The sequence below is a fragment of the Syngnathus floridae genome, chromosome 6 (assembly GCF_059516105.1).
Source record: "Syngnathus floridae isolate MCC-2025c chromosome 6, RoL_Sflo_1.0, whole genome shotgun sequence".
NCBI classification, from domain to species: Eukaryota; Metazoa; Chordata; class Actinopteri; order Syngnathiformes; family Syngnathidae; genus Syngnathus; species Syngnathus floridae.
In genome coordinates this window covers 15,810,634-15,822,500 of record NC_142418.1, presented here as the reverse complement: position 1 = coordinate 15,822,500, position 11,867 = coordinate 15,810,634, and the positions used below count along the sequence as shown (strand labels likewise).

General features: G+C 47.0%; 1 protein-coding gene across 1 annotated transcript in view; it reads right to left on the bottom strand.

Moving 5' to 3' along the window:
- cftr (CF transmembrane conductance regulator) overlaps window positions 1–11,608 on the bottom strand; it is a 21,046-nt gene extending 9,438 nt beyond the window's left edge. Inside the window, exons 1-20 of the mRNA XM_088378436.1 lie at window positions 11,287–11,608; window positions 10,884–10,994; window positions 9,431–9,542; window positions 9,065–9,280; window positions 8,907–8,996; window positions 8,092–8,255; window positions 7,831–7,956; window positions 7,474–7,720; window positions 7,304–7,396; window positions 6,926–7,096; window positions 6,667–6,858; window positions 4,868–4,962; window positions 4,148–4,234; window positions 3,183–3,966; window positions 2,959–3,087; window positions 2,849–2,886; window positions 2,491–2,777; window positions 2,344–2,423; window positions 2,124–2,274; window positions 487–714 (exon numbers count right to left, since the gene is read on the bottom strand). Of these exons, the coding sequence (XP_088234562.1) occupies window positions 487–714; window positions 2,124–2,274; window positions 2,344–2,423; window positions 2,491–2,777; window positions 2,849–2,886; window positions 2,959–3,087; window positions 3,183–3,966; window positions 4,148–4,234; window positions 4,868–4,962; window positions 6,667–6,858; window positions 6,926–7,096; window positions 7,304–7,396; window positions 7,474–7,720; window positions 7,831–7,956; window positions 8,092–8,255; window positions 8,907–8,996; window positions 9,065–9,280; window positions 9,431–9,542; window positions 10,884–10,994; window positions 11,287–11,339 (3,454 nt within the window). The 5' untranslated portion in view covers window positions 11,340–11,608. The remainder of the gene's footprint in view (window positions 1–486; window positions 715–2,123; window positions 2,275–2,343; window positions 2,424–2,490; window positions 2,778–2,848; window positions 2,887–2,958; window positions 3,088–3,182; window positions 3,967–4,147; window positions 4,235–4,867; window positions 4,963–6,666; window positions 6,859–6,925; window positions 7,097–7,303; window positions 7,397–7,473; window positions 7,721–7,830; window positions 7,957–8,091; window positions 8,256–8,906; window positions 8,997–9,064; window positions 9,281–9,430; window positions 9,543–10,883; window positions 10,995–11,286) is intronic.
- Between the last annotated feature and the right edge of the window lie 259 nt (window positions 11,609–11,867).

Here is an 11,867-nt window from a genome sequence, read left to right as displayed (position 1 = left end):
ACGAACACATTTCCTGTGCTGTGACATTGTATCCAGTAGGACAGCAGCAGTGGACACACTGCAGAGGTCAGATAAGCCTCAATAAGACTCATCACACCCTGTGGAATTATTCTTTTAGGACATTCAACAACATCAGTACTAATGATGTTCACTGATACACATATTTGTCCATTGTTTGCAAATTATTGTTAGTTTAGGGTTTGGGTCAACCCAGGAGAGAAACAAAAGAAGCCCATGCAACTATCGTCTCCAAATAGGATCCAGAGTGTTTTGAGAATGAATGGAAGTTGTGGTGGTGTAAGATATGTTAATCCTTAGATGCATCTGTGGGTAAAAAATGACCCGGTGAGGTTGTTTTTTTTTTAAATGTCTTCAGAAAAGTTCAAAATAAAGATGTTTAAAAACACAAATTCTAATATGGGTCATTTTTAAGGGTTAATCATGGATCATGAAGTGGTGTGTGGTGTTTTATCATGATGTACTCACGGTTGGTTCCCACGGCGATGAAGGCGGCGGCGGTGAAGAAGAGCACAAAGATGACATCGCAGCGGAAGAGGAACCAGCGTAGCGTGGCCAGGTAGTGGAACCAGGTGGCCGTGTGGGTGTTGAGCGCCTTGTGGAAGAGCATCTCGAAATACGTCTGACGCCCGAATGCCCGAATGGTCCACAGGCCCTTCAGCGAGATGATGACGTGCGAGAAGATTGTACTGCGAGCTGCATGGCACCAATTCAGGAAGAAAAATATTTGTGACTACAATTTGGAAATTGATCAACTGTGAGAAGGTTTGGTGTCAACTGCATGGTTGCGTGCTTAGAGAATCCATTTATAATGTTTGAAACCCTAAGCGGTAGCAAGGGGGGGGGGAGCACAACCGCAGCAAACAATGAGTTCATCTACTGGGGGGCTCAACATGAGTGATTAATGTTTTGCTGGGCGGGCATGCTTCTGCCAGGACCAGGATAGGGATGAAGGAAATCCCATTCCGTCCAATCGTTAGACTCAGTTCTTGTGGCAGGCAAGCTGGAAGTCCAAAAAGGACCAAGTGGTGTCTGTGTCAGTGGCACTGACCCAATTATTTTGATCTTCTGCAGCATTATAACCAGCCACGATGAGTTAAACACCTCTTTAACCCTAACTTTTTTTTTTTTTTAACTTAGTATGGATGATCAGTGTTTTTTTTTTTTTACAAAAAGCATGGTCATTTTTAGAGTTAGGAGTTAAGGGTTGGGTGTCAAGGGTCAAAGGTCAAGAAGTGGGTGGGTCAAAGTTCAGGGGTCAAAGGTTGCGGGTCAGAGGTCAGGGGTGTTTTAAAAAAGATTTACAATGAGTTAAACACCTCTTTAACCCCAATTTTTCTTTGTATTTTTTTTTAACTTACTATGGATGGTCAGTGTTTATTTTTTCTGTTTTTTTTTTTTACAAAAAGCATGGTCATTTTTAGAGTTAGGAATTAAGGGTCAGGTGTCAAGGGTCAAAGGTCAAGAAGTGGGGCGGTCATAGTTCAGGGGTCAAAGGTTGAGGGTCAGAAGTCAGGGGTGATTTAAAAAAGATTTACAAAAAAACAAACCTTCCTATACATTTACTATTTGTGGTCAATCTCATCACAAGATTCCGACTCAAGTGTCCAAACACAAACCAGAACGATGATCCTTGCCTTCACATTGAGACATTAGTGCCAATATTAGTGCAACAATTCCACCGACAGCCCAGGCCAAATTGAAAACGGTCAGAAAGAGTGCTAACCACAGCTGAGTCAGACCTTTTTTTGTTTTTTGACGTGAGCTCACGTCAGGGAGGCTTGTGTCACCGCCTATCAATGTTATTTGTGCCGTGAAACAGAGCTCCGGTTGACTGCGGACTTCCTGTGGTCACCCTCTTCCATCATTTCCTCTGGGCTCATCTCCGCTCTTCCTCTCTCATGTTTTCCTCCTTCATGTTTGAGTTTCACCCAGAGTTCAATAAAGAGCTCAAAAGTGCATCGGCAACTCCGGCGCTCCTTTCCCATACGCAAAACACTTACGTCAAGCTTAAAAAGCTCGATGAAGGCACTACACAATAATCTGTCGTTTGAGGTCAACACCACAAAAAGGTTTTGTTTGTTGTTATAATCTCAAAGCTTCACCTTCAGCCTCCAGCAATTTGAGTTGCTGTCCCGTCCTGAGGAAGTACTTCCTGAGGATGACAAAGATGACAGCCAGTGGAATGGCGGCGATGAAGATGTACGGACGTATGATGGACACGGTGAAGATGGCCCCCAAGACGATCAATGACAGCTAGGGAAAAAAAAAAGTGAATTTTTGTTCGGCATTCACGACCACAGAGCTCCTCTTATCGTGTGTTACCTGAATGAGATCGAAGAGCACCAGAGGCAGCATGTCGTCGATGGTGGCCATGTCCTTGGTGAATCTGTTCATGATGCGGCCTGGCACGGAACGAGAGAGCCCGTCATTATCCGCCAAAATCTGCCGACCTAGCAACCGATCACTAACCCGTCTTCATGGTGTTGAGCACCGCCATGGGAGCGCGCAAAACGGAGCTCAGCATCTGATCGTGCAGCCTCTTGGAGACGGTGAGCAGGGTGTGTACCAGCGGCAGGCCTCGGAAGAAACCCAGAGCCAGCACGCTCTCCGAAGTGGCCACGAAGATGTAAATGATGTAATAGGCGCTGGTGGGCGTCACAATCACAGCCAGGTGGGTGGGCGGCGACGAGGCGTTTGGGTGCTGCTCGCTGATGTAGTTGGGTGAGGACGGGTTGGCGCTGTCCCTCCAGATTTTTCTGGTGGCAGAAGTTCAGGGTTCAGCACACCTAATATGGTGCAAGCCTGTTTTGAGGAAGGTCTCACTTACTCAGTTATGAGGTAAATGCCAATGACTGACCCTGCAACCTTAAGTCAGAGAAAAAATATTTGACCTTGATGAATCTTAATGCATCAACGAATGCTTTGGGATGTGATTACCTCAATGACAAAGACCAAGAAGATGAAAATGAGGACGTAGACTAAACTCCGGTTGGTGGTGATGTAGCGCAGGTAGGTGCTCCACGACGTTGTCTCGAACACGCTCTCGCGCTCGTCCGCAAAGCATTCCTTTCAAAATAATGAGAGAGGCGGCCGAATGCCACTTCATAATTCCAAAAAGGCTTTTTGCAAGTGATAAAAAAAGAAAAGACACAATGAGATACCTCCATGTCTTCTTCGTCCACCTCCTCGCTCATGTCGCAGACGCTGTCCTTGGACAGGCGTCGGGAGTAGATGTCCAGGTCGGACGACAGCTCGCAGTGGGACGGCGCGATGGAGACCTTCTTTCGGAAGTTAGTCTGCACCTGCTGCTCGTGCCGATCGTGGCCTGGCGTGGCCGTGATGAACGCCAGCACGGACTGACGGCGCTGCCCGCTCAGGTGGGGCAGGCCGTGGTGGTAGAGGTTCCCCCGAGGGAGTACCTCCTCCACCTGGTCGTCCTCAGGCACCATGGAGAACTTCCTGTCGGAGAGATCCCGCACGGCGTCCTCCATGGATGCGGGCGGCGCCCCGTTGGTGTTCTGCTGCCCGATAAAGGAGAACTTGCGGGCGGCGGCCAGAGGGTTGAGGATCAGCGACTGCTTGCGCTTTTCTGGGTAGCCTTCGCCACCGACTTGGGATCCGTTGATAATCGGAGGAGGCGGGGGGTGGCGGAAAGACTGCCGCCTGGACTCGGGACCTCGGAAGCCGGCGCTCTCGTCCACCGAGACCCTGCGGAGCGTCTCGGTGAGGATGGAGCCGCGGCGCTCGGCGTTGACGTTGTCGTAGGCCTCCATGTCCAGCAGCAGCGAGCTGAAGTCGGGCCGCTGCGCCTGGAGCTCCGAGAAGCTGCCGTAGAAGTAGCAGTCGCCGTTGTGAAGAAGCAGGATCTGGTCGGCGCGCTTCAAGTGCTCCAGCTTGCTGGTCACCACGATGCGAGTCTTGGAGGACATCAGATTGCACACGCACCTGATGACATACGTGAGCACTTAGAATTTGTTCTGTCGTCCAGAGCGTAACACAAACTAAATGTATCCCAGATAATCGCTCCCCATTGAAATGAGTGGAAATTACATTAATCCGTTCCAGTCAAACAACAAATTGTGTGATTTTGTGTGAATGTGTTATAAATTCATCTGTGATACTTTACTTCTCAAAAATCTCTTTCTCAGTCACAATGTCCAAGTGTGTGAAAGGTGCGTCCAGCAGGTACAAGTCTGCATCTTTGTACACCGCCCTAAAGCCACACACACAAACAAAAAGACATTAGAAAGGGTTAGCTACTTGTCAAGGAGAAAATAAATTAAAAAATGGACAAGATGGCTGCTAGCAGGAGTAAATGAATTTCATGAGGCTTCAAATTGACCGCAGGGAGGACACTTTATGCAATTAATCAAATCTGTAAATTATGCATGACAATGTGAGAGTGTTGCAACACACACAAACAGACACAAACACAGACACGTACACACAAACACATTTGATGAGGTCCATAAAACCCTAATGAGACTTCAAACAGCAGCAGATTGGAGACCGTAAAGCACTTTTAGCGAACATGTTTCCTGTAAATGAAACCCCCACCCCCTCACACACACACACACACACACGCCCCTCATCACAGCGGATATGTTCCAGACCGATCCGCAATAGGTAAAAATCATAAATGCAGAGAAACAACCTGAAGTGAATTTTGCTCCTTGTGTAATTCCACCGACACATATGGACAAACAATGTACAATATATTTAAATTAATATTCAATGAGCACGTGTAACGTGAGTTCATGATTTGATTTTAACGTCAGTTTTTTTCTTTCATGTTCTCACTTATTGAAATCCACCCTTGTACTGTTTTAAGAAAGACGGGAAGTACCTGGCCAAGCCCAGACGGGCCCTCTGACCACCGCTGAGGGTCACGCCTCCTTCGCCGAGCAGCGTCTTATCCTTGTCGGGCAATAAGGCAAAGTCCTGCGTGGGAAAGCGCAACATCGTAATGTCAACATTTGATAATGAAATCATGAAATGACTGTGCTGAGCTGCCGAGAACAGAGCGTCTGAGATACTTTGTACGGTTTATCGGTGCGTTGTGATAGCGATGGAATGAAAGCAACACTTGAGTGGGAGAGATCATCAAACACCAGAAATGATGCAGCATTTATGGAAAACGAAAAAAAAAGCCACATAAAACCACTAGTGACTTTTCAACATGTCCAGAGGTGCTTTTAAAAAAAAAAATACACCAAGGATAGGATGCAAAAAATGAATTCTAGCTGGGGACAATCAAACCACTTTCCTGCCTTTCAATAACTATTTTTTAAAATATTGTTTTTAAATGACTAAAGACACAGTAGGCTGCATTTTCATAAACTTTTTTTTTTACCAGCTAGTATTCATGGAAGCACAGTTGGAATGGACACAAATGTCGTCGACATCATTGATGGCATCAAAGTTGTGACGATGGTTAAATCTTCTCCTACCTTTTGGAAACGGACCTTCCACACTCCTGACGTATTGCATGAAGGACCAAGTTGAGAGCGGGTTTAACAGCTCGTGATCACACTCATCTCGTAGATAATAAACAAGGCCACATAAAACGGCTGAGCAACTCGGCAGTCTTTTGGGACTTTACAGTGGCGTAGACCCCCCACGGGGGTCTGACTGCTGCTTTCGGGGGCCCAACAATAGGCAGGAATTACAGTCAGTCGGCTCGGACTGAGGAGCCTGGCGTGGTTAACGTGGAAACGCCTTTTAATTTCTCCTCCAAGCTAATTTGGAACATCTTTCAATGAAAACAATCCACTATGGGCTTCCACCAAAATATCCACGGAAACCCGACCCACCTCTGCAGATATGGATAGCCGAAAAGCTGAGTCATCATTTTGTGTAAAAACATCTATGTGACATCAGCTGGCTGTCGCGTGTTGACGCTGACACCGTCCTGAGGGAACAAGATGGCTGCCGTCGGTGGCAGAGCCATGTGGATAGTGCACACTGTGTTTGTTTGCTGTGGCAACAGCAAATGTTTAAGAGCAAAACACCTTAAAGTGCACTCGGCTTCTCATCCGAAGCGGCGTGATGACCTGATCTCTGCTCACAGACAAAACAAACATCTCATCTACCGACTACGTAACTTATACAAAAATTCTCAAAGCGGGCATTTTACTCAGTATAATCATCAGAAACACTATAATTCCATAATCAATAGAAATAAAATGATCAAAAGTTCCACCTTGTAGATATTTGCCTCTTCTCTGCTAGTCAAAACATGTTTTTAAGTTATGGTGCCTCGAGCGGACACTGCTAACTTGTGTCTCCCTCCCGTGTTGCCGTGTCCATTATGGAGGAGCAACCGGCTCACGTTACATCGCAGTGACAGAACAGCAACCGTTTCCATGGTAACAGAGTGGACCTTATTCCACCGAGGGGGGTCTTCACTCAACAATCAGGCTTATGAAAGTGTGTGCGCGTGTGTGATCCGATTGTGTCTGGGGAGAGCAGAACATTTTTGAAGGCTTCCATGAGAGAAACGTGTGGAGAGTTAAACATAAAAAAAATATTGTATTGTAAATTTGTGCAATGTTGTCCCACTATTATTCCAGTTTTCCTAACAACTCCCCGTTCGGCACGGCTGTCCTTCAAACGCAACATTTCTGGAGATGAACATGCACGCACCTCTTCCAGCTGACAAGCCTTGATGACGGAGGTGTAGCGGTACTCGTCGTAGGTGAGGCCGAAGAGGATGTTGTCGCGGATGGTGCCCGGCATGATCCAGGAGGTCTGCGAGGAGAAGGACACGCGGCCGCTGTGGCGGATTTTACCCTCGGACGGCATCAGCTCTCCCAGGATCAACATGAGGAGTGAACTCTGTAGGAAAGAGCACGTGAAGAATGAAAATAAAGGAAAAAAACACCGCGAGGGAGGGAAGTCTCACCTTTCCGGAGCCGGTGGATCCGGCCACCGCCAACATCTTTCCTTTCTCCAGGTAGAGGCTGATGTTCTTCAGCACGGGCGTGACGTAGAGGTTAGTGAAGAAGAGGCCGCAGTTGGGATGACCGCTCGCTTTGTTCTCCTGCTTGATCTTCTCAAAGAGCTCGACAATGCCCTGGAATCATGCAAATTTTTTCATTAGGAGCAATTTTGATGATCATGCTGGGCTTCAGCGTGGTGGACAAGTGGTTAGCACATCCGCCTCGCAATTTTTTTTTTGTTATTTTTATTATAGGAGGGTGGCATCAATGTTTCTATTTCCAGGCCTTTTTTTCCAATTTTTTTTTTTTCCCGAAGTGGATGAGTCCCGCAGCTCGCTCACCTCGTCCCAGGAAGCAGAGACATTGATGAGTTCCAGCTCGGTGGTGGTCAGATTGTACTCCAGAACCCGGTACTCTTCCTTTATTAAGAAATCCTATATCAGGCCAAAATAAAAATCAATTAATCACGAGGTCCCATTTCTGAGTAGAGATGCTTGGAGGATGAGCCCACCTCGATCTTCTTGACCAGCGCCAGCGTGTCGTACCACATCTGGATGGAACCGGGCAGCTGGCGGGTGAGCGTCATGCGCAGCACCATGCAGTAGGACGCGGTGGTGAAGATGCGCCGCAAGATGATGCCGCTTCCCAACGCGTGCGGCACGATGGCGGACACAATCACCAGGATGGCAGAGAAGAAGTAGGCGGCGCTGTAGAAGTAGCGCAGGGAGCCGATCTTCCTCGTCAGGGTCACCTCGTCCCTAAGGAGGAGGAAGATGAGTATTAATTTGGTGTAAGCTCAATGCTAAAAAATTCCCCAAGTAGTAACATTTTGCATGACGACTGATTATATTTTCATATCATTTCTTACTGTCTGATGTTCCTGATGATGGTCTCCATCACCTCCTCCCAGCCGTAGGCCTTCACCGAGTGGATGTTCTCCACGATCTCCGAAGTTAGCGCCAGGCGGCGGTTGATCATCCCGGCTCGCTTAACACTATGAAATCAATCAATTGGAATGAATCTCATTTCAGATGAGAGATGGACCAGAAGGGAGGTTCTAAGTAGTCCATCTCTTCACAAGGACCATAAAAAGAGGCCACGATGCAAAGGTGACTTGTTTTGCCCCTACCGGTGAGGTCCCATCTTCTGCGCCAGGCAGGCCTGGACGATGCCGAGCAGCGTGAGAGCGGCCAGAGCGCAGAAGCCGTTCACCTCGATCAGTTCCCAGAGCAAACCCACGCACAGGATGCACTGCAGTGGTGTGATCCATACAAAGTGCGCTAGGCCCAGGCTCTACAGAAACACACAGGAGCATTATTATCTCCACTAAGGCCATCAGAATAGTAGCTAGCTTGAAGTCACTCAGTAAGAACCTCAAAGTACACGTACAGTCCATTATATAAGAATGAAAGAGAACTAACCCCAACCTTCTTCCTAGAAGTCCCATGTGCAGGATTGGTGTGAAGAAATATAAATAATCCTGGTCTTTCCCACAGGAGCATGACCAGGTTTGTAAGCCCCCCCCACCTCCTCAAAGACACACACAATCCGTCACATTGAACGCAGGCGCTAATTGTATGTCAGCAAGTTTCAGAGTGCTTCCACATTCAACGTGTCCCCGACAAATCTGCCTTCGACCCTGCGGGCTGAGTCGTTGCATCATCGGTTGTGCGATTGTGTTTGTTTGTTTCTTGTCAAACTTCTATTGTGCACTCAGGGACCTTCGGCTGAGACTCGCCCACCTTCTCAGTTAGCGTTGCTAAGCCCAACAAACTCATCGACTGGACCTGACCTTCCCCAATATTGGCTTGATAGAACTCCTGCTCTCCAAAAAGCCGGATTGACTTTAGCAATGTGAAAAATGGTCAGCGTATCCGTCCCAAGAAGTCAGCCTTTTTGTTTTGAAGCTGGTATATATGGTTGCTTTGATGGCGCTGCGCTCACCTCGTCCAGCTTGTTGAGGTGCGCCGACATCAGGCTCACCAGCTGACATGTGCTAATTTTATCCAAGACCCGACTAGACAGCTTCAAGGTCTGCACAAAAAAAAAAAAAAAAAGGTTTTAGTATTAAAATCGATGTAAAATGCCCTCCGCGCTCTCACCTTCTTGTAGATAAGGCTGAAGAGGGCGATGCGAATCTGCATGCCCAGATGATGGAGGCCGAAGATGGCCGGCTGCAGGAGCAGGAAGCGCGCGGTGAAGAGCAAGCAGAGGCCGAGTGCCAGGAAGTAACCCTGGCTGCGCTCAGGCTCGTGGAAAGGGTCGAAGGAGGCGATGATGCGGCCCAGGAGCTGAGGCTGCACGGTCTTCGAGGCCTCCTAGGAGAACAAATAGTCAGTTCACCTTGTTGTTAAATTTCACACTTGGGCACTCAAAGATTTTTATACAAGGACTCCAAAGTTCATCATGTCTCCCGTAAGCACAATATGTCTACCGACCTATCTTTGTATAAAAACAAGATGGCTCACCCCGAGGTAAAGGAGGACCCCAAAAAAGGCAAAGGGGCAGAGGAAGCATCGTGCCAGTGCTCGCATCAAACTGGGTTTTTTCTTGGCCGAGACCACCTCTCTGTCCCATTCTCTGCGTGGACAAAACAACAACACGTTAGCATTAGCCTGCTTGCTACTACATAACAGCATCCAATCAGACGGGGACGTATTTTTTTGTAATTCTGACTTTGGTTCTTCTTTACTCCATGTGAGGGCATCAATGTGAGGATACTGTTAAAAACCACAAACAAATACAACCCATAAAAGAACACAGCTAGAACTTAAATCTCTCCCTTTACTCGCGTTAACCTCGTTACATCGTTGCATTAGCTTCCCACAAACGGAGCGAGACGGTAGAAAAAAGGTCAAAGAAGCATCTTTGTTCTGCGGGGCTCATTTAGGAGCAGACTGACACGTTGAGTGACAGCATGAAAGGACAAGAGAAGGACATCAGCGATTAAAAAGAGGACTAAAGTGTTTGGCGAGATTTATACTGCCGAGAACTGTTTTGCTGACTATGTGAGGCAAAAAAAAAAAGATATTAGGTTTGCTGTGACGAACACGGTTGGCCACAGTCCGTGTGTTGTTTTGAGGGTTCCCAGAAGAGCCGCTCTCACTCGGCAAACTGCACTTTGCATTTTCTTGCTTTTTTCATTTCCTGTCTGTCTTACGATTTGTTCTTGCCTCGCAGCTCTTTCGTCAAGTGTTTTTCTCCAGCCCAGCGAGTGATGTGCAGCTTTTAATAGAAGATAAAGTTCACGTTCCCAGAAGCCTTTTTTACTGTGTTGCCGGCTCAAAATAATGAAGCCAATCACTCACCGGTGCACTTTTTTTTTTTTTTTTTTTTTAAAAGGTCGAGTCTTTAGCACTTGCTGGCACGGGGCCGCTTGATGTGTCAGGGAGTCAAGGACACACTGTGGTCCTGTTATGCAACCACCTTTCTTCACTAAAATCAGACAATTTCTTTGAAGCCGGTCATGATTTGACCTTGTGGAGCTGACTGTCTTCGAGTTTTGGTTGCTGAGAATTTTTGGTGGCTCTACTCATGAGAGATAAGAACAGTATATTGAATCTTATCGTACTAACTGAAAGTGCCTTCAGAACCAATTACTAGTTTTTGAAGGATCCCTAAAAATTTGGAATTTGGGTCCTTGTTTTATTGACGTCGAAGCAAAAACATCATACATGAAAAAAGACCCAAAAATGTGTGTTTGTTTGGCACACACAGCTTCAGTTTATATCTGGGCACTTCCAAATGCCAGCCCGTATTTGAAGTGGACTCTGAGAGAAGCAGGCGAGATGTCCTACAACTGTAAAGAGGGGCAAAAGGGTGCACGTGGAACCAAAATAAAAACTTGAAAATGATCTGATTTTGAGTTGAAAGTACGACAAAATCTTGGATGTAAAACACGCTGTGTGGGACATCTCCTACCTTTCGAGCCGCTCAGAGAGGTTACCAGCAAGATCGTATGAAGGAGCTTTATAAACGTCAGTGAGGTCCAACTTCTTTTTGAAGCCCTTCCTGAGCAGCGGAGACGTCCACCTGAGAAAAAAAACAAAATAGACTCGTCAAAAAAAAAAAAACATGTCCATGACTCTCAAGCCGACTGGTACTAGAACTGTGCTGAGAAGTTCCAACTGTCTCATTGGCTTGCACACCAACTTGGGCTCCTTTTGGATGCAGGGAAGAATTTTAAACAATAATTATCAAAATCTAGATTTTATATAGAATTAATTGATGGTCAAATTTCATTTCTACTTTTGCAGCAATATATAATACAATGTTTTCGTTCATATTGCATTCCACGCGCACGCCCGAGAATCCTGGAACGTACCAGAAGAAGAACCTGGAGAGGAAGTTGGCATCTTCCACGGGTGACTTCTGCATCCTCAGCTGCGTCGTGTGCACCTGAGAGCGAGGCGAGCGCGCCCCCCACTTTCATTTGTGGACCCCCACTTTTCGGCGTCCAAGACGCGCACGCGCAGACCGAAGGGCTACACTCCCCCAGTCCGAAAAGCAGTTCCCAATTAAGTCCCCAGCGTCCAAGATCACCCAAAAAAGTGGCGTGATAATCCACCGCAGAGTCCGACAGGAGCGCAGCCTCCACGGTGTGCCCCACTGAGTGTCTGGAAGCGTGTGAGCGCGCGTGGAAGCGCAGGCCATCCTTTATGTGGGCGCGCACGACGCACGCGCGTCATCTCATTGACCAGAGCAGTGACGCACCACCACCGCAAACACGCACGCGCACACACACGCGATTACTCATGTATACCTGGAAAATTCAAATCGGTAAAAAAGGAACAGTTAAGTAAAAAGTAATACAATTAACCAACAATTACTTCCTGATTGTTTGATTTCAAACTAAAGTTAAAAAAGTCCAAATTAACAAAGTCCATCATTAGTGAAAAAGTAAAC